General features: G+C 35.6%; 1 protein-coding gene across 5 annotated transcripts in view; it reads left to right on the top strand.

Moving 5' to 3' along the window:
• The window catches only part of LOC149775729 (phosphorylase b kinase gamma catalytic chain, skeletal muscle/heart isoform-like), a 108,366-nt gene that overhangs the window by 59,828 nt on the left and 26,166 nt on the right, over positions 1-22,372 (top strand). For all 5 annotated transcript variants that reach the window (XM_089943965.1, XM_089943966.1, XM_089943968.1 and 2 more), the window contains 5 exons: positions 2,192-2,367; positions 5,816-5,870; positions 14,447-14,512; positions 19,362-19,434; positions 20,748-20,838. In XM_089943965.1, coding sequence (XP_089800091.1) covers positions 2,192-2,367; positions 5,816-5,870; positions 14,447-14,512; positions 19,362-19,434; positions 20,748-20,838 — 461 coding nt within the window. The remainder of the gene's footprint in view (positions 1-2,191; positions 2,368-5,815; positions 5,871-14,446; positions 14,513-19,361; positions 19,435-20,747; positions 20,839-22,372) is intronic.

Genomic DNA, 22,372 nt, shown 5'->3' on the forward strand with positions numbered 1-22,372 from the left:
CATGAAATGACTTATGATATCTGCATTGTCCTGAATGTTATTGGGAATGTTCAGATGTTTTGGCACTTCCGCATTGTACATCATTTGGTTGTTGTTGTAGGGTTTAATGCCATTTTTCTACATCATTTGGTTGTTGTTGTAGGGTTCAACGCCATTTTTCTACATCATTTGGTTGTTGTTGTAGGGTTTAACGCCATTTTTCTACATCATTTGGCTACAAAATGTTGTAGGCTAGAGTAATAGCACATCAGGACCTCTATGGTGAAAGGCCTTGGAGAGAAGACAATCAGATTGCTTTTGTTTTAATTGCTGTACATCTTTTATCTCTCACTACAGGATTCAGTAAGACAAGCCTTTGTTGAATAAATCTGTGAAGTTAGGCAGAATTTATTTAGTTTATTGTGATCTTGTTTTTTTCTTCTTCTGTGGCATATAATTAATAAAGAAATGGATAATGCAACTGAACAAGCTGTCTGGCATCTGAATTAGCTTACACCAGATGTACCACATGAATGTTTTGTTTCAACAGTTACCTCTTTGGTAAATGTTTACAGGAGAGAAGATAACTAAGCCTTACTACTGACCTAGATTGCTTTGTCAAATTCAGGCATTTGTCAGGTGTCACTTAAGTAAGCTATGTTGGGCCCATCTTGGTTTGTCTTTGAAGAATGTTCTTGTTTAGATGATAACTTAAATATTGCTCCAATTAGCTGTTTAAAATGCTATTAATGTGATGGCATACGCTCATGTTATTGTTAAGCCAAAGCACTGTTAGTGCCATTGCATACGAATACATTATTCTTGTCCGCTGTCATAGCCTTGTTCATTAGGTGATATCCATTAGTTTTTTTTGACTGTATAGCTCTAATGCCAAAATCTACAGGTATCGTAAAAATAGATGGCCAAGTGGATGTGATTGTTTGATGTCATGCATCATGTATTGAACTTGGGTCCTGCAGTTAACTAGTCTTTGATCCTTAAAGAGTCATTCCATACCAAAATTGCCCCAAAATCTTCCCATCTCCAAAATCATTGAATTTTTTCCAGGTATACATCTATGTAAATTTGAGTACAGTAATCAAATTATGGGTGAAGTTATAGCTATTTGGAGTGAGGAGGGGTTGCTCAGTTTTTTTCTTCTCACTTGCAAATTCATGTGATAGCTGAGTTCAGATTTTCAATATCTCATATATTTATACACCCCTAAAGTTAGTTGGTTGTTCATTACAGATTTGTTTCTCTTCATATTTTAAGGTAGCACCTGGTCACATCACAGACACAAAATATGCCTTTGTATGAAAACTATAACTAAAGAGGATTGCAACAAATCTCATCAAGCTAATTTCAAGATGTACCTCAAGTTCAGACTTGAGACAACATCACAAAATGTGCAAATTTTGTCCGGATAACAGTTTGTTTGACCATGAGGACATTTCCTTGCATAATCAGTTGTTTTTTTTAATGTCATCAAGATACATATTTCTTTACCCTTAATTCATTTTGCTTGTACCTACATATTTCAAGCTTGAGATAGTACAGAACTGCAAATCTGCCTACTTGTATGTATTGCCGTTAGAAGCAAATTATTTGCATATTATTAAGTTATTTTTCATTTAATCACTGGCATGCATAATTAATATCAAATTGCATATATATTAATGAAATGATTACAAAATATACACATTATACACAAACAAGACTTAGAGCCTCTGATGTGTATGATGGTTTCCGTCAGCACGATTTTAGTGCCAGAGCTCAGTCCAGCTACATCAATATAATGAAGGAACATCTTGCTCAAGGCCATCACTGGGACAAATCGCAAGCCACACTCCACCCATTTGTGGCGTATTACAGGATGGAGGGTGAGCTATATTGCTGGAACATTTTTTATTATTTCATTATTTATTATTAGATTTATTAGGTCAGGCATCACACCATTACTTGTATATTCATTTATTTCAACCCTGATACCCAGTCTTATACCATGTTTACCATCCATTGAGAATATGGGTAGAATAATGCTTGCGAGTTGTCCCAATGATTACTTTGCATGACATCTTGGACGATGAAGCTGTAGTTTTTAGCAAAGTCCACTGAAATAACAGCTTCTGGCAGAGGAAGATCTTCCTTCAGGTATTTTCATCTCCTAACAAACATTTTGATGGTTCATGGCTTGTTTTGTTTGTTTCAGAGGTGTAAGCAGTGTTGTGAGACGATGTACAGAGAAAGAAACGGGCAAGGAATATGCAGTAAAGATTATTGACATTAGTGGGGAGAAACAGGAGAATTATTTAGCAGAACAGACAAAGAGGGACACATTCAGAGAAATGAACATTCTGCGCATGTGTAGTGGTCACCCATATATTAGTAAGTTTTATGCCCTTATGACACATACATTGTTAACCATCTTCAGATTCTTGTTGTCACTATTCCACCTGAATGGATGCTCATTTAGCTTTTAGTAAATGATTTCTAGCGATGTCTGGTAGATACTAAATGAAAATGGCCCTGTTCAGACATACAGTATGGCCACTGTGAAAGCCATCTTGAAAATATTCTTACTGCTACTCCTAAATGGAAAATCCTATTGACATGGGGTTTCCACCAGAAGACTATATGACATCTTGATGGACCTGAATAAAAATGATTATGACGTGACCTCATATACGGCCACGAAGGCAGCAACGTTTATATGTGTAAACAGGGCAGTTTTAGTTTACTGTCTTTAGTCATAAACAAAATCAGAAAATATGTACACAAACCGGCATGTGGTTATAGTTGACATGAGAACTGCCCATATAAATTAAATCTGTCTGTAATGGGACTGTTTATTAGGTTTTCTCTGTTGATTCTTTTCTTAACTTTGTAAAATTTTCACATTAGATAGGACATAAATTGGATAAAGTAGATGCTAGCGGTTGTGCACATTATGCAGCATTACACATGAGGGGAATTTACTGATAGTGCTGACAAATATTTCTTTACACTACATTATTTGCTTTTGAATAATGTGCTTGTTTGCAGAATATTCGATGGCTAATGTTTAAAAGTATTGCAAGTTTTGTAAGCTGTGCTTAAGTTTATTGGTCATTTCATCATGTACATTGTACATATTACCATATATATATATATATATATATATATATATATATATATATATATATATATATATATATATATATATGCTTGTGTAGTAGGGACTTTTATATGATTTAACTGTTTTCCAATTTTCTAGTCTTGTACATAGTCATGTTAAATAGAATCCACATCTTCCAAAACAATACAAGTAGAATCTTTACAGTACACTGACCCCATGATCTTATGGACATTAATCATTTGGTTTAACAGGTCTAGCTCTATGGTCTATGTAAGTGAGAACAGGCATTTGTGTTTATGCAAATTAATTAAATGATTATTTACAGGACTTGCAATTAGTTTTAGATTTTGAAAATGTTGATGATATTAGAGACAAGATAGTAGATTAAGTTTCTCTAATTAGCAAGAGTATCTTACACAGATTTTAAAGAAATATATATTTTATACTTGAACTCTGATAATCTTTACCAACCCTTACACTTAAAATACGGGGCCCCGAGTGGCCAAGTGGTCTAAAGCGCTCTCCATTACGGATCACTGCCATCTCACCTCTGTCAGAGCTGGTTCAAGTCTCGGATTCAGACAATGTCGGTACGTGAGAAAGCTTGCCAGCAGCTTCTCATGGGTCAGTGGTTCTTTCCTAGGTTTTCCTGGGTTCTTCCTCCACCATTAATACTGGCCACCATGTATAGCCTATTGTGTGCTGAAAAATGCCCATGTATAGCCTATCGTATGCTGAAAAATGGCGTTAAACCCCACAACAACAACAACACCTAAAATACATTTATTTAACATTTATATTTTGAGGAAGAGGTTGAAAGAGAGTGTGAGTCTGATCAGATATAATCATTTTTATGTTTTCAAATCAACTTCTAGACAACTCATTAGTGAGATATCAAATGTTTAGTTTAGTTTAATGTAGGAAAGAACAGATCTGTGTACCAGAAACAATAAAGCCATTTATAGAAATATGATATCAGGATGTCTCCTGTGAAGTCCACTAGGCTGATATATATACAGAGGCAGATATTGTTGGAGAGAGCTTTTGAATTTGAATTAAATAAATATGTAACCTAGATATTTGTTTGTTTGTTCTACAAGCAAATTCCCCAATGTAGTTGTTGCCACCCCACAAAGGTACAACACTTGCAAGTCAAGTTAAACAGCAAAGATCCTTATCTTTGGTAGTATATTGTGCCTGAAGATCAACGTTATTTTGTTTGTTCTTCTGATTACTCCTAACAAGCAGCAAAGACCCAGATCTGTATGTTCATTGTGGTCAGTGCAGTGTGTAGTTAGACTGAATCCTATCACCATGGGAGATAAAAAAATATTCAGTGAATGAAACGGTTTCAACTTGAACAAGTTATGGCATGCTCATTATAATGTTGGTCAGTTGTTTAGCAAGCCTAGCAAGTAGATGGGGGAAAGGTTGAGTTTCTAATCACTTCGATTAATTAGCATCATTTCATTTATTGTAAAGCACATACACATTTACAGATTTTAGTCAGCATGTTAGCATTAATGGCCACCGAGGCAGCGATCTTGAAAATCTTGCTGTTGCTCCTTCTAGAATGGAAAATGGGGTTGTCATGAGTGTCTTGTTTGTACTGAATGAGTCGAACTGCAAACAAACTGCAGTTTGTTACGGTATGAGTAATCAGTAGAACAAACAAAATAGGCTCTGATCTGCAGGCACAATATACTACTAAATATACAAACAAATATATATTTATATAAATATTGCTGACTAACATCTTCTGTTGAAACTCCTTTGTCTGAAAGAAGAAAACTTTCTTTAGCAAAACAACATTAGTTCTACACCACAGATATCATATAGATTTGGGGGTCAAAGTTCACAGGTTAAAGTCACTGACTTAAAAAGTAGAAAAATTCTTCACAGTAATGTTAGTTCTATACCATAGATGTGACCAAATTTTGTGGATATCCTGCACTTGGACACCAGAAGAAACCTATTGATCTTGGGGTCACTGGACCAATAACAGGCTGAAAGAAATAGTTGTTTCTGTGCAAAATATTAGTTTTGAACCATGTACTTTTACCATAATTTGTGGATGATATAAATGTTGTGTAAGATAGAGGCCTGTTAATTTTTGTGGTTAAAAAGACAGAGGTCATGACCAGAGGGAACCAGCTTTTGGATAATAACTTTAATTTAAGATGATGCATGTTGATAAAAAAGTTTATAGTATTAAAGAGGCCCATTTATTTTGGGGTCAAAGGTCGGTTGGTTTGCCAGAACAATTTTTGTTTTAGAATAAGTACTTTGACAAAACTTTGTTGATGGCTTGTAGTTAAAGTAGTGACTTAGCATAAATTTCTAGGAATGTAAAGGTCAGAAGCCAAAGTTGTGCTAAATCTGATAAGAAAATAATAGTTTCTGCACATAAAGTGTATTTAAGGACTTGTACTGTGACCAAAGTCAAAGTCATTGAGACTCGATAATTGATCTCAAGAGCCTACCAAACCTTACTAGTGCCTACATAATGGACTATAAAACAGAACTATAATGGACTATAAAACATGACTTTAATGGAACCATTCACAGTACTCATGTTTATTAAGTTGGAGAAGAAAAGAAGGAAAGTTTATTTTGGATAGAGAGAAGAAAGAAAAACATGTAAGAGGTGTATTATACTTGCATTTTCAAAATCAGTGAATATGAAATTTAATGACTACCCTTTGACTTCTTTTACAGTTGGTTTCCATGACTCATTTGAAACTCCCACCTTCATCTTCTTGGTGTTTGAATTGTAAGTACATGTCTATTTAAAGTGTATCAGTTTTATATGAAACCAGTAACTTTTTCCATTAAAAACTATGAATTGGTTGAACAGAGGTTTCCTTCTGTTGGTAAAGCACAGTAGCACATGGGGGCCCTGGATGGAAGAGTGGTTTAACTCATTCACCTTTGGTACCATGTTTGGGCATCAGGAGGTAGTACCCTACTTCCAAGCTCTGATGCGTCAAGGTCATTTAATATACATCAAAATGGATGTTATTACAGAAGAGTTCACAGACGTAGCTCTACAAGGGTGCAATATAATCTGGACTTTACTTGCATTACAAAATACAAAGGGAAAAACATGTTTTTTGAGACCTGTTTTTTTTACACCAAAAATTCACATGTCTGATTTGGATTTTTTGTCAGGATTTTAGACGTTTTGGCCTCAGGTCTAAGGCAGAAAAATCTGAACTGCACACAGACAGGCGAAACTTTGCAAAAAGTAGGATAAATTGGGGATTTCAAGTAAGAAGTGGCTAGGACATGAAAATGATGGGTCCAATAAGCAAAGAAAACAAAAGAACTCCAACTTTTACCCTTCTGCACATGTGCAAGCAAAATAGCCCATGAAAAACATTTCTAACATAACCAGGCATCAGGCTAAACGGAAATCTAATGGATGCAGTTTTATTTGGATGTATTCAAAATCAGCCCACTACACTACTAAGATCATGGAAAGTTCCAGCTGCAAAGAGCTTTTTGAGATTACTAAGAAGCTAATGTCAAGGAACAAATCAACACCACTTCCAACTACCTTCTCTCCAGTCAACCTTCCGGACATGTTTTCTTCCATGACAAAGTACAAACCATTAGAGATAAGCTTGACACCACAATTTCAATTGACTTGTCATCACCATACAGTTGGGATACAGAATTTGAACAGCAAACATTAGCAACATTTGAATCTGTCTCTATGGATTTTGTACATACAATCCTGATGAAGAGTGCACCAAAGTCTTGTGAACTTGATCCAATTCCAACATCACTGCTGCTTGAGTGCTTAGATCCAGTATTGCCTTCACTAACTGATATTATTAATACCTCTCTCTCATCCAGGGAATTCATTTTTCAAAACTGCCATTGTAAAGCCTCTGCTGAAGAAACCAACACTGGACCATAATGATTTAAAGAACTACCACCCAGTTTCTAATCTCCCATTCATATAAAAAATCTTAGAAAAGGTTGTTCTATCCCAGTTTGTATCTCATCTAAATTCAAACAGTATTTTTAGCAATGTACAATCTGCATATCGCCCTTGCCACGGTACTGAAACTACTCTTCTAAAAGTAGTTAATGACATTCTTTCTGCGTTGGATAGCGGAAAGATTACAGTCCTCATCCACCTTGATTTGTCTTCAGCATTTGACACAATAGACCATGATATATTACTTCACTGTCTCCAGCATGTATTTAGCATTGATGATACAGCCTTACTGTGGTTCACGTCCTACTTGGTCAACAGGACACAAATTGTATCTGCAAATAGAATACACTCCAGCCCAGTTGATCTATGTTGTGGTGTTCCACAGGGGTCTGTTCTTGGACCTGATCTCTTCATTCTCTACACTCAGTCGCTCTCAAGTGTCATAGATCATCATCCAGTGTCTCACCAATTGTACGCTGATGACACCCAAATATACAAATCTAGCCACCCAACTGAAGTTGATGCTACCATCCAAGGTGTAGAGAGGTGAATTTCTGATGTGAAATCATGGATGATATGTAACAAACTGCAGATGAATGATGATAAAACTGAGACCATTCTGATCACAACACAAAGACTTTCTCATTCACATCCTTTACCTCAAACAATAAATATCAGCAACATCAACATTAAATTCACAAAATCAGTACGAAACCTAGGTGTTACTCTGAACAGTACTCTCACATTGCACCAACATGTCATGAACATATGTAAGGCTGCATATCTTGAGCTGAGATGGATCAGCTCAATTCGCAAATGTCTTTCAGTTGATGCCACTAAAACACTTGTTTGTTCATTAGTACTTTCAAGACTGGACTATTGTAACTCAATTCTGTCTGGTTCGTCTCAATATTTACTCCAGAAACTTCAAAATGTTCAAAACTCAGCTGCTCGGATCATACTTAGAGTACCACAATCAGAGCACACCTCCCCGCTGCTCTGTACCCTACACTGGCTATCCATTTGATCCAGAATCAAACACAAAATTTTTCTCTGTGCTATGTTTCACTGTCGGAGTCTAGTCCAACATACCTATCCGATCTCACCCATGTGTACACACCAGCAAGATACTTACGCTCCTCTTCTGACAATTGTATACTCATTATTCCCACTATGAAAACAAGGTCATATGGACAGCGTTCTTTTGCATACCAGGGCCCAGCAACTTGGAATGAATGCCCACTAAACTTAGACACAAAGACACAGTGATCACATTCAAGAGGGCTCTCAAAACTCACATATTTCGACTGCAAGAACAAACTTCAAGACCTAATAATGTTTCCTACCTGAAATATTCTCAGCATGTTTTTTATTTTTTAATGTTTTTCTAATTTCATGGTGTTTGTTTTTGTAATAATATTATGTTTTTTTTATCTTATAGGTGTTGTCTAATTTTTGTAAAGCGCTTAGAGCTTCTAAAGATTAGGCGCTATACAAAATCCTCATTATTATTATTATTATTATTATTCAGAAGCAGCCCAGAGGCGAAAGTGACAAAAATCTCCAGAGGTTAATGAGTTAATGGATTAAGTTTGGTGACGTCACCAAATTTGAATATTCTTTGCATATAAATTGCTCAGTTTGCCATTCCTTAACAATTTATAAGAGACTTCCAAAACCCTTGTTAAATCATTAACTCTTGGCCCCATGTTTGTGCATCAGGAGGTTGTACCTTATGTCCGAGCTCTGCATCAAGGTCATTTAAGATACACCAAAATGGGTGGTATTACAGAAAAGTAGACGGACATGGCTCTAGAGGGATACAAAATAACCTGGACTCTCTACTCACAATACAAAATACAGAGGGAAAAACATTTTTTAAACCCGATTTATTTACTCAAAAAAATTAGACCGTTATTGGAATTGGATTTTGTTTCCAAATTTTAGACTTTTTGGCCTCAGATCTAAGGTAGATATGTCTGAACTGCACACAGACAGGCAAACCTTTGCAAAAAGTAGGATAAGTTGGGAATTTGAAGTAAAAAGTGGCCAGGACACAAAAATGATGGATCCAATAAGCCAAATAAACAAAACAAGAACTCCAGCTTTTACCCATCTGCTAGCATCAGGCTAAATGGAAATCTCTTTGATGCAGATTTATTTGGATGTATTCAAAAAGCACCCTCCAAAATATGTTTCCTACTCATTTTTCTGGTGAAAATGATAAAAATCTCAAGGGTTTAATAAGTTAAATTGCTTGTCTTTACCAATTTGCTGTCATTTCACTTGTCTGTGTGGGTTTGAATCCCAGGCATGGTCAGTGTGGGTATATGAGAAATTGTTTTAGTAGCTCCTTGTGGGTTGGTAGTTCCTACTGAGATTTTCCAGGGTACTTCATCACCAGTTATATTAAAGTAGTGCTTTTGACAATATCACTCATACAAAACTGCATTTGTTTCTATGATTGATAAATGGCTGGAAAGATTAGATATAGGAGAAATGGTTAGTACTATTATGGTTGACTTTTGTAAAGCTTTTGATCTTGTAGGTCATGAAATTTTAGTTGAAAAATTGAAAATCCATTCAGTGTAATGAAACTTCATAAACTGGTTTACTTTTTGATTGATAGAGTGCAGAAAGTACAGTATCTCCATATGGTCACCTTTCTGAAGATAAGCATATTAATTGTGGAGTATGACAGGGCTCTATCATCAGACCTCTGTTATTCATTCTATTAATGACTTAAACCTTAAGATAGGTAATTTAATTTCTCCCACAGATGTTTATGTAGACATAGTTGGATTAAGCCAAGACTGAACTTGAGAATAACTTACAAGATGCTCTTAATGGACTTAAAGATTACATTATATCAAAGCAAAAAAGGAATTATTGTAAAAGCTTTCAATATTCTGGTCCTCTAGTATGGAACTCCATTCCTAGTGACATAAGGCACTGGATCTTCATGGTTTTCTCTCCTGCTTTTAGCAGTTCTGCACAAAGTCCATTTTGTTCAGGTTCTTCCTGCATTCTTCCTCCAACAGATAAACTGGCTGCTAAGTATCGCCTAGCATGTGCTAAAAAATGGCATTAAGCCTTAAAAAGCAAACAAACTTAAATAAGAATGATTCTGATCAGACATCCAATATGGTAACCTTGGAAGCCACCTTGAACATCTTGACATTGAATCCACCTTGAATTTCATGTTATTGCTACTCATCCAGAAAAGAAAGTCATATTGATATTGGTTGTTCACTAGAGGACATCTAAGTCAAGTAGGTTCACAAAGAAAATGATTCCGATCTGACATTCAGTCTTTCAGTCCAATATGGCTGCAGCTATGGCTGAGTTGAAAATCATGTCACTCAAGAATATCAGGGATGGTTTCAGCATTCAGCTCTTCAAAAGAAGAAATGGTCTTTTCTTAAATTCCAGGAAATTCTTTTCAGACAGTAGAGTTTAAGTCCCTTTAATGGATTTTTTGGTTGCACAACCAGGCTTTTACATTGGGAAAATGATTGTCTGGCATTGTTTTGTAGTCTGAGGCTCCTGGGGAATGTATTTGTTTAATTATGTCACTATAAAGTACTTCATTTAAACATGATTCCTGTGATACGGTATGGTCCAGGATGCAATTTCATTAAGTTGTAGTAAAATTTGCATCATGTACTTCAGTTGTTACAAGGCAGTCTCACTATAAAGCTCATCATTATAACACAGTTCCTGTATAAGGCAAGGATGGTCATGGATCCCATTTTATTAAAGTTAAATTACATGTATCATGTACTTCATTATAAGGCAGTCTCACTATAAAGCTCATCATTATAACACAGTTCCTGTATAAGGTAAGGATGGTCATGGATCCCATTTTATTAAAGTTAAATTACATGTATCATGTACTTCATTATAAGGCAGTCTCACTATAAAGCTCATCATTATAACACAGTTCCTGTATAAGGTAAGGATGGTCATGGATCCCATTTTATTAAAGTTAAATTACATGTATCATGTACTTCATTATAAGGCAGTCTCACTATAAAGCTCATCATTATAACACAGTTCCTGTATAAGGCAAGGATGGTCATGGATCCCATTTTGTTAAAGTAAAATTACATGTATCATGTACTTCATTATAAGGCAGTCTCAGTATAAAGCTCATCGTTACAACACAGTTCCTGTATAAGTTTGATCATGGATCCCATTTTATTAAGTGGCAGTAAAATTACATGTATCATGTACTTCATTATAAGGCAGGAGAGTGGGTCAGGTCCACATGAACAATATTATAGTGAAGTACAACCTTAGTGGCTTGTCTTTCAATGCTTCATACAAGAAAGCTACTATAGAATAATGTTAGACCAGGTGTATGCAGTGGCATAGTTAGAAATCCCTTCCCCCCTCCCAACTTAATTCTGAGGGTCCTTTCTAGTTAAAGTAGATAATATTGTCATTGAATTTGATGTGTGTATTAATCACATACATTTGAAATCACCATTAAAAGTAAATGTTGGTATTAAGTTCATGCTAACGTGGTTATGACAAGTCTTCAGTTTCTGTAATGTCAAGAAATGCCATTCATTAGAAGTTTCCTTGAAATTTTTATTTTCAATTACAAGAGTGAAAGAATAGAAAACTCTTGTGTCATGCAATTCATTTGTAACCTTTCCTAGTACTTGTAACCCAGGTTTTTACTGGCTGATATCTAGGTAGGTGTTACAGTTTGGCTGTGGTGTTTATGGCTCTAGACTATTTACACAATGTTATAATGTGAGGTTGCTGTACATCCTTTTCTTCCACCAGATATGTCCTCATTTTAGGTCCTCAAATCTATATAGATCAATTATAAACTACACAGACTATCTGGAGTGTCCTCCTTTTTGAAAGTTCAAATACAGTGACCCTGTCATAATGTGCCACTTGAATGTGACCTGAACACATTGACTTGGAATAGTATGTAACAAAGCATTTGCATTTCAACATTGATAGTTAACATTTACCTACAAGCAATATTTTTAGTCATATTATTTAGTTTTTTGATGAAACTTCATTTTATTTAACTTGAACAAAAAGATTTAATAACTTACAGGTACATGTATATGAAAATTAATGTCATCATAGAAAAAGCCAATGGATGTTGATGGTGGCAAAGTGTGGTTGTACAATAGTCAGGTGGTAGTAATACATAAACAGTACCAATGGGGGTCATTATACATACAGCAGTATAGGCATGTTCCAATCCATAGACCAGTTATGATTTGCAGTAAACAGAAGCAAGTTTACCTAGATTTCAGCCAATCAGAGACCTGGATGAAACTGGAGTGGCTGACATAGATTACTGGGTTAGGAGTTAGCTGAGATCTGTTGTGTGAAAGAACTTGTTAAGGTCACCCACAAGAGTAGTTCATGTTGGTGTATATACCTGCTTGCCAGTCCAGTCCACTGCAAAACTGCACAGACCTATATCTGCAGTCACATAATGCTCTGATAGGTTTATGCAGTTTGTTAGGATTAATCTGTCCAACAGATAGTATTAACCCTGATATGGTGGCACATTATTCAACAGTACATCAGTTTGTTATTACAGTTAAACTACACTTGTGAGTGAGGAGACATTGTGTATTTATGGGAATGAGACATCTGCTGCTAAATAAAAAGTACAGACTTTGTACTAACACAGAATTATTAAAATACCATAAAGATGTATGCATGTGATAGTGTTATGCATACATCAGCACAATTATGGCAACATGTATATCATGCCAACTAAAAAGTAAAATTTGAAAAATATGAAAATGAAGAATTGCACATAAAAACCTTTTAACTTCCAAATCATTGTAAACAGCATTTGATATTATAACTCCTAAATCAGTGTAAACAACACGGGATATAAAAGATTGTTCAGATTCTGGAAGAGGTATGCAAAATGAAAGGTAAAGGTAACACATGTAAAATTCTTGAAAAGATATGATTACAATAAAAGAAACTAAAGGTATGGGAACTAAACAAAAAATTATGAAAATAATTGAAGATCTGCTGCTTTTAATATAATTGTAACCTTGTACGCCTGCCATAATTCAATTATAATAATCAGTTCATAGTTCATTAAAAACGTTGGTCATTCCTGATTTTCCTAATTTTGATTCTCTCCTTCTTTGAATTTTTTTGGAAGTAAATTATCATGTAATATCATATCTAATTCAACATATTTATAGTCTTTGAGTAGTCAGATAAATCAACACACAAAACCTGTACTAGTATGTTGGTGGTTTGGGGGTCTAATCTTACTTAATCATAAAACGCTGAATTGTTGCAGACAGCTGTGACCACAACACATTAGTGCATATGTTGACAGTTATTGGACATGGATATTTTTCATGGCTTTTTAGTTGTGGTCAGTTGCAATGGTATTTTAGCAATATGTTCAGCAGTATTCCGTGGCTGATCTGATCTTTAACAACTTGCATGTGTATGTGGTTTAACACAGCCTTATCAGCCATAGCCATTTTGAATGATTGGACTGTGGTTTAACACAGCCTTACCAGCCATAGCTATTTTGAATGATTGGACTGTGGTTTAACACAGCCTTACCAGCCATAGCCATTTTGAATGATTGGACTGTGGTTTAACACAGCCTTACCAGCCATAGCCATTTTGAATGATTGGACTGTGGTTTAACACAGCCTTACCAGCCATAGCCATTTTGAATGATTGGACTGGTTTAACACAGCCTTACCTTCCGTAGCCATTTTGAATGATTGGACTGTATTGATGGACAAGCAGTATTGAGTGAAAAAGTCGGATGTGAATTTAGCTCATCCAGAATAGTTTTGGTTGGTTTGGTTATGCAACTCCAGCATCCATGTATTTAGCATGATAGTGTTGTTGTTGTTCTTGTTGTTGTAGGGTTTAACGCCATTTTTCAGCACACGATAGGCTATGCATGGCGGCCAGTATTAATGGTGGAGGAAGAACCCGGGGAAAACCCTGGAAAGAACCACCAACCCATGAGAAGCTACTGGCAAGCTTTCTCACATACCCACATTAGCTGAATCAGAAACTCGAACCCACGCAGACAGGTGAGATGGCAGTGATCCGTAACGGAGAGCGCTTTAGACCACTCGGCCACTCTGGGCCCCCATGATAATGTTAACGTTAGGAATATCTCATGTAACTTCTATGATGGTTCAATAGAATACCAAAGTACAAAATGGACAGATTCATTTTACATTCTAACTCAAATTGAACTGAACACTGTCAGTTAATCCATCCATTTTGTAATTGGGCACATTATCAAACTTTCAAAATAGTCCTATGACAATATATTTTACCTCTCCTCCCCCCCCCCCAACCTCCAGTTCTAACCATATCTACATGTAATCATGTTTTCTTGTCTGTCTTTGCAGATGCAAACAAGGCGAATTATTTGACTATTTAACTCAGGTGGTCACATTGTCAGAAAAGAGAACCAGGTGAGAGACTTTTAAAGTTTCATTTTATGTCAGAGAAATAATTGTCAGAAATAACACAGCCTTGCTTTCTCATTAACCTGATACATTCTGTAAAACTTGTACTATTCTTTTCACAATTTTGGCATTATATGCATATGGTATTTTTAATTGATAGTGAAAATTTCAAGCAAATTGGGTCAGAATAATGAATTTATACATGCATTTCATGCATCTAACCATCAGGATCCTCAGTCTTTAAGTTTATAAATTTATTTGCAGAAAATTATTGCTGTCAACTTCATTAAATTGTGAAATCCTTGAATATTTGAATAGTCTGATGTGTTCATTTATATAGATTTTGACATAAGCTAGTTTTGCTATATTGAAGTGCTGGAAACGTTATTTGTATGCTCTCTCTCTCTCTCTCTCTCTCTCTCTCTCTCTCTCACACACACACACACACACACACACAGACAAAGTCACTGTGCATTATTTTAAGGCATTGCATATATTCATTGACATTATTCACAAATTATTTAAAATATATTCTATATTTTGTATTTTTGGCTTTTAATAGAAATTAAAAGAAAAAAATCACTTGTGTAATTAATTACTAAAATTAAAGAACTGACCTTAAAAAAATCCTGAGATATTTGATTGTTAGTCTAGGGTGATCAGATGATGGGAATCAAACCCAACACCTTCAGTTCAATAGTCTATTGCCTTAACTACAGAGCCAATTCAGCATCATAATGGTGGGGATCCTAGAAGTGTCCGGGTTATGATTCAAGGGAGGAGGGGAGCAGCTCAGATACTCCCCCCACTTGTTAATGCCAAGTTAAGTGTATATACTTAAGGTCTGGGGCTGTGCACAGCAGCTTCCCATTTTTGTTCTACCATTTCAAGGTCTCAGAAGGGAATCATTGTTTTTCAGTTTACAATGATTGAAATTAACATTATTTCTGGTTACTTAAAAAAAGTAAAATATGTTATAATTTACAATTTTGAGCATACTAAAAAAAAATTGAATTTTTGTCTCACAGTCATAAGCAGTGTGTGCCCAGTATGATTTTTTTCCAGCTTATGTTGATGCTTTGTAAAGCATGCAAGTGAATAAGGTATTTGCCATATGATATGTGGTAAGCTTGATAGCTGCTGGCGCAGTTTTGAAGACTTTCTGCTTTGCAGATTTTAACATTGTAGTCTTTTATTTTCACATCACTGTAATATTTTCTTTTAAATTGTTGCATTCACTTGACTTTGTACTTTTTATGATGCGTAGTCAGTTAACAATTGCTATTGACGACCACTCAACAGGATGTGACCAAATTTGTAGGACCACATCCTGGTATGAAGCTCCATTGGATTTGTTCAGATGCTGCTGATCTGTCATCAAATTTGGCCACTGTTACTAAATACGGGGGTAGGGGGAGAGGCCTTTGGCCTAATGGTTTGAAAAATTTCCGTTTACCAATCACTGCCATCTCAGCGTTGCCTGTGTTGGTTTGTGTCTTGGATCAATGTGATTATATGAGAAAGCTTGCCATTAACTTCCCATGGGTCTGTGGATCTTTTGGGGTTTTCCTGGGTTCTTCATTCACCAAATATGCAGACCACGTTACTGGGAAATCAGGGAAAAGTCAGGAGAAATAATATTTTTCCTGACCTTGAAAAGTATTTGAATGTTGCAGATATTGACGAAAGTTGGGAAAAAACCAGGAATTTTCCATCACAACTTGACGCCTGAAACAATTACGTATCTGAGTCGTAACTGAACTGATCATGAGTTAAATTTATTGAGTTCTAACCAGAATATTAGGAGGTTGCAGTATGGATCATTTGTGTGCTTGCCATAAATAAATTTGTTGAGACAATCCAAATGCTTAATGGATTAGATTCATCTGGTAGACTTTTTGTTTCACAGACAGTTCGATATCCATATTTTTTTTATATATGGAAGGTATGAAAACCAGTCTAGCGTCACAAGAGGCCAACATGGTGGCATTAAAGCATAGCCACTTTGCGGATGGACTAGCAAACTTAAACGTCATTAAATTGAGTTAAACCTGCATGAAATCGATATGAAAATTATTTATTTTCTCAGAAATTGCAAGTATTAAAATCGTTATGTCTTTAATCTGCTGAAAGACGATAAAACTAATGTGTTGATGAAATTTGAGCTGGTACTAGCGATTTTGATTGCTAGTCGCATGAGCACAAAGAATCTCACAACCATCATTTTCAAATGTTGTAGAAAAATATTTTAAATCAAAGTTGTATAGTGGTTGTAATAAAAATACAAAAACAAAAGAGTACAAAATTCTCTATATTTATTCTGAGACCAACTTCCGGAGTTTTGTTGTATCATGTGACTACCATGTTGACATGTGCTTTCTCTCGCAGGGAGCATACGAAGTAAAGAACCAGACTATTCTGCTTGATGAATCAGACTAGCCAAGTTTCTTGTAGTTGCTCTCGAAATAAATATGTTGAGAATTATATATTCTTTCTGGTTTTTACAAAAAGTATCAGACTATCATTTAATATAATTGAAATTTTGTACAACGACATTAAAAAGGAGTTGTTGATATCGTGTGACTATTGGACTTCTGATGTCATTGTTTGAGAGTTGTGAAGTCATATGACTGTTAACGCAAATGGCAATTACTGGTTCAGATTTCATCTTTGCCAAGTTTTGTCTAGTCTGTCAACAGATTAAAGACATAACGATTATAATACTTGCCACTTTTGAGAAAATAAATAATTTCCTATCGATTTCATGCAGGTATAAATCGATATAACATAGATCAAATTTTCTGGTAAGCTATCTTACAGTGGCGGCAGATTCCAAATTTTTTAAAATATGTAATTGCTTTGAACCCACACTATATCCTAAATGTCCAAATGTGAAAAATGGGTTTGGAATATTCAGAGGAAACCCAGGTTAGAAAAATTTTGAATCTCTGAGCTGAACTTTGGTGCAAATCTATTACAATGACATGTAGCTTGAAGCATTGGTTTCAGATCTTAAATAAAACCCAGGTGAAATGGGAAATTGTAGTCCCTTTTATTATATATTAAGAAACGATAAGAGCCCATTTATCAATACAGGTTTTGGAACTGGTTTATTGAACTACAAGAAGACAAGTTCATTTTACAGAAAATTCAGTCCTTGTTTATACAGCAATATAAAATTTTGAAGGTCTTTTGTCAAAATTTAAATCGACCCTTTTGTAAATGTCTTCAAATGATGGAATTTTTAACCAAATCATCTTAAGAAGTTTAGGTTGGTTGAAATATCTTGTTTGAGATTTTATTGGCACACATAAATTCAGGGTTAAAATATTTTTTATTACAAGTAAGATTCTAATACTTTGCATTTTTTGTTGTTGTTTTTCATACTGTGATAGAAAATGTTTACTTTGTATAACATGCACATACATTGCTCTAGAATTCTTTGGAATTAAAAGTTTGAAAGGAAACAATAATTTGTGCTCATTATGTTGTTTCCACATAGCAACATAATGCAGGTCAGCAAAGTAAAGTTGGAATTTGTATTCTGTACATTGAAATGGCTTTAAATGCCAATTTATAGGAATATAGTCAAATTTGTTGTGTGGCTCATTTTGTGGTTTTGTACATGATCATCATTTCTGACATATATGTTTTGGAGAGTCTTGAAAGAGAAACATCTTCAGCTTCAGAAAATGCATATTTTATAATCCAAAACGTTCTTTAATTCCATTCAGTAATGGTCATATGTTAACCTTGAAAAAATTAATTTCATCCTGGAAAAGACCTGGACATTTATATACAGAAAAACATGGGAACCATGTGACCACCACGTATGGCCTATCATTGCTGAAAAATGGCCTTGAACTCATAACAACCAACCAATTTCACAAAACACAGCTCAGCATTGTTTGATAAAATCTGAAGAAAGTTAATGCCTTCAGTGGCTTTAAAATTTCTACAAATGCTGCCATCCATCCTCAGATATGGAAAACTTTAACAAAAATGGAAACCATCTAAGTCACTCTCAAGAAATAACTTTAGAGACATTGACAAAAAGCATCTTGACTTGAAAGGCTTTTAAATTTGTACAAATGAAGCAAATATGGCAGTAGCTACTAAAAAAAGGAAAGGTTCTACAAAGGTGCTGAATAAAATTGCAATGTTTATACATTCAGACACTGACATTACAGCTTACCATGCTTTTACAGGAGAGAGAGGGGCCATGAGTGGCCAAGTGGTCTAAAGTGCTCACCATTACGGATAAGTGCCTTCTCACCTCTGTCTGTGTGGGTTCGAGTCTTGGGTTCTGCCAATGTGGATATGTGAGAAAGCTTGCCAGTAGCTTCTTGTGGGCCGATGGTTCTTTCCAGGGTTTTCCTGGGTTCTTCCTCCACCGTTAATACTGGCTGCCATATATAGTCTATTTTTGTGCTGAAAAATGGAGCCAACCCTACAACAGCAACAACAACTGGAGACAGACATATCTCACAATGATTATACTTGAGACTGGCATTATATCTCATAATGATTATACATGAAACTGGCATCATATCTCATGATGATTATACATGAAACTGGCATTGTATCTCACAATGATTATACACAAGACTGGCATCATATCTCACAGGAGACAGTGACATTACATCTCACCATGTTTTTATGAGACTAGCACCATATCTCACAATTCTTATATATGTGATATAACATCTCACCATGCTTATGTAGGTGAGACCATAACTTTTGGAAAATCTTATTACAGTTATATATATGATTAGGTGGCTTACTGATGTGTGTGTGTGTTGGACTGCAGTTTGAATTTTTATTCTTAATTAGAATTTAACCATGTTAATTGCAGGGTCATAATGAAGCAGCTCTTTGATGTTGTAGAATTTATCCACAGCAAGAAGATTGTTCACAGAGATCTTAAGGTAAGAGCCAAGTTCACAAAGTTAAACCCAGAAAGTAGAGATCATTAAACAATGCTTATTGCAACAACAAAAGAATTGGTGAATTAATTTGAATAATTTCTGCATTTTGCTTGGTAGGTAAAGATTAAAATTATTTTTACATCTGTAAAGTCATGGCCATAAAGTACTGTAATCATTAGTAGAGAACATTTGGATCTCACATGCTTAAGGTCATTAATAGTATGCATCCATGACTCATTTGGCTGTACATTTGTATAGGAAGAGATTTCAAGGTAAAACTATGTGGGGGAATTCTCAATTTTGTTTTCTCAAAGAACTGAAATAGTCTTTGAAAAGTGCTAGTTTTTAAAGCAGTTTAAATACATGTGTGTGTATGTTTCAGACCTTGTTTTTCAGAGGCTTGTATTTAGGAGATGAGTCTTGTACTTGAAGATAAGAAGACATTAAGCTAAATTAACTGTTACAAATTGAGTTTTATGGGCATTGGGTTAGCATAACTATTGAAATTGATGCATGTGACAGTAAAACACAATTAACATCATCAAATCCACCAACGTAAGAAGTGATAGTAAGAACATCAATATAAAACTTGATGATAATGAAGATTTGGATTTAAAAAAGTAATGTCTTGCATTTGATGTGATACAAATAGAAGGTTTTGCTGTCAAGCTACAGTAGCCATATTCTCAGAGAAATGCTAGGAGTGAGGACGAAACTATTAACTTTGGACTAGTGGTCAGTGTTGGACTTGCTATCAGTGTTGGACTAGCTATCAGTGTTGGACTAGCTATTAGTGTTGGGCTGGTGGTCAGTTTTGGACTACTTGTTAATGTTAGATTAGCTATTAGTGTTGGACTAGTGGTCAGTGTTGGACGAACTGTTAGTCTTGGGCTGGTGGTCAGTTTTTGACTATTTGTTAATGTTAGATTAGATATTAGTGTTGGACTAACTATTATTGTTGGACTAGCTGTCAGCTTTGCTCGAAATGTTGAAGCTATTGCCTACACGTTGGCAATCTACTGCTTGACTTCTGTCTAGTAAAAGGATCTTTACAACATGACAAACAGTCTGGGCATACATCTATCATGGATTCTAAAGCCAGTTATTTAGATTTTCAGCCAATCCGAAAGCACTCTACAGTTGTCACAGTATTTTAGAATTGTAGGTAAATAAGAGTGTTTATTTTTCTCTAATCATGTTTTCCTAGACTATTTTAGGATCCCACCTCTAAATGCCGCCTCATTTCTGCATTGTGAAGTCACTTTTCATTGAAATAATAATCAAGTTTCTTTTACATTTTAACTATTTTACAGCCAGAGAACATATTATTGGATGATAATCTCAACATCAAAGTGTCCGATTTTGGCTTTGCCCAGGTATTAGAAGATGGAGAAGAACTTACAGGTAGGTCATTAACCTCTTGACACATTTCATGATACCTCCGATATACCGTATATACTCACTTATAGGTTGACTCCAACTGCAAACTGCATGGACCCAGATCTGCAGTTGCATAGTGCTGGGTTTGTTTGGAGTAATTAGTGGAACAGACAACCCTGGTCTGCTCACGCATTTTGCTATGGTAGATCAGGATCATTGTTGTTTGCAGTTGGACTTGTAGGCAAGTTGTTGTTGTTGTTGTAGGGTTTAACGCCGTTTTTCAGCACACGATAGGCACATGGCGGCCAGTATTAATGGTGGAGGAAAAACCCGGGAAATCCCCGGAAAGAACCACCGACCCACGAGAAGCTACTGGCAAGCTTTCTCACATACCCACATTGGCCGAATCCGAGACTTGAACCCATGCAGACAGAGGTGAGATGGCAGTGATCCGTAATGGAGGGCGCTTTAGACCACTTGGGTACCCTTGTAGGCAAGTATATATAGTACTGTTGTAAAACAAATTGAGTGAAGAAATAAAAAAAATTTTTTACTAAAGATTTTAAGCAGTTTTAATAGTGTATCTTTACATAAAGACTTTTCAATGCCCCCTCCCCCCATCTCCCAAATTAGATATAATGCTTGGATTATTACAAAATTTATCATAAAAATTTGGTAGTCTTGTTAAGGGACATGAGCTCTCCTGAACAATGACCTGAACAGCTTATGTAATTGTGTGTTGTCATCTGTATGTCTGTTAGCACAAGTTTGTTATCACTACTTCTCTTAAACTACTTGCAGCATTTCATTGAAACCAAACACACATTGGTCTAGTTGATCTTAAGCAAAAATATTGCTTTTTGGAATCCTATAATGCTGCCACAGTAACTGCTTTAAAAATCTTGTTGTTGGTACTCTTTAAACAGGATGGTCACATCAGCATGGAGTTTTCATTTAAAAACTTGTGAGATTTTGTTGTGCCTATTAAATGAAATGGTGATGGCAGCTATATTGAAAATGTTCTGTTATCGAAACTTCTCCTGAATGGTCATATCACCATGGGGCTTTCACTGAAAGACTAACGATAATGTATAGTTTGGTCCTAAATGATGCTGGTGCCAGTCTGATATCCAATATGGCCACCATGATAATCATCTTGAAAATCTTGTTATTGCTACTTCTCCTAAGTAAATGATTGTATCAGCATGTGTTTTTTTGGCCACTTTGGTTGCCTAAGTGGATAGAGCATCCACCTTGGATGTAGACAGTCGCAGGTTAAAACCCCGACCAAGTCATATCAAAGACTTGTAAAAGGGGTACTAGCAGCTGCCTCACTTGGTGCTTAGCATGAAGAGGTTAGTGTTATGACTGGTCAGCCTGCTGTTTGGATAATGATGCTGGGTGGGATATCATGCTACATGTCAGCAGCATGATGCCCCTATGCTAGACATCATTATAAACTGCCACACTGCAGACATTGTAGCAATATGACCGAAAAATTATTAAAGGTATGTTAAAAATCCAAATCACACACACAACATGATATCTAGTTGGTCCT

The sequence above is a fragment of the Sinohyriopsis cumingii genome, chromosome 19 (assembly GCF_028554795.1).
Source record: "Sinohyriopsis cumingii isolate HCF-2022 chromosome 19, ASM2855479v2, whole genome shotgun sequence".
NCBI lineage: Eukaryota > Metazoa > Mollusca > Bivalvia > Unionida > Unionidae > Sinohyriopsis > Sinohyriopsis cumingii.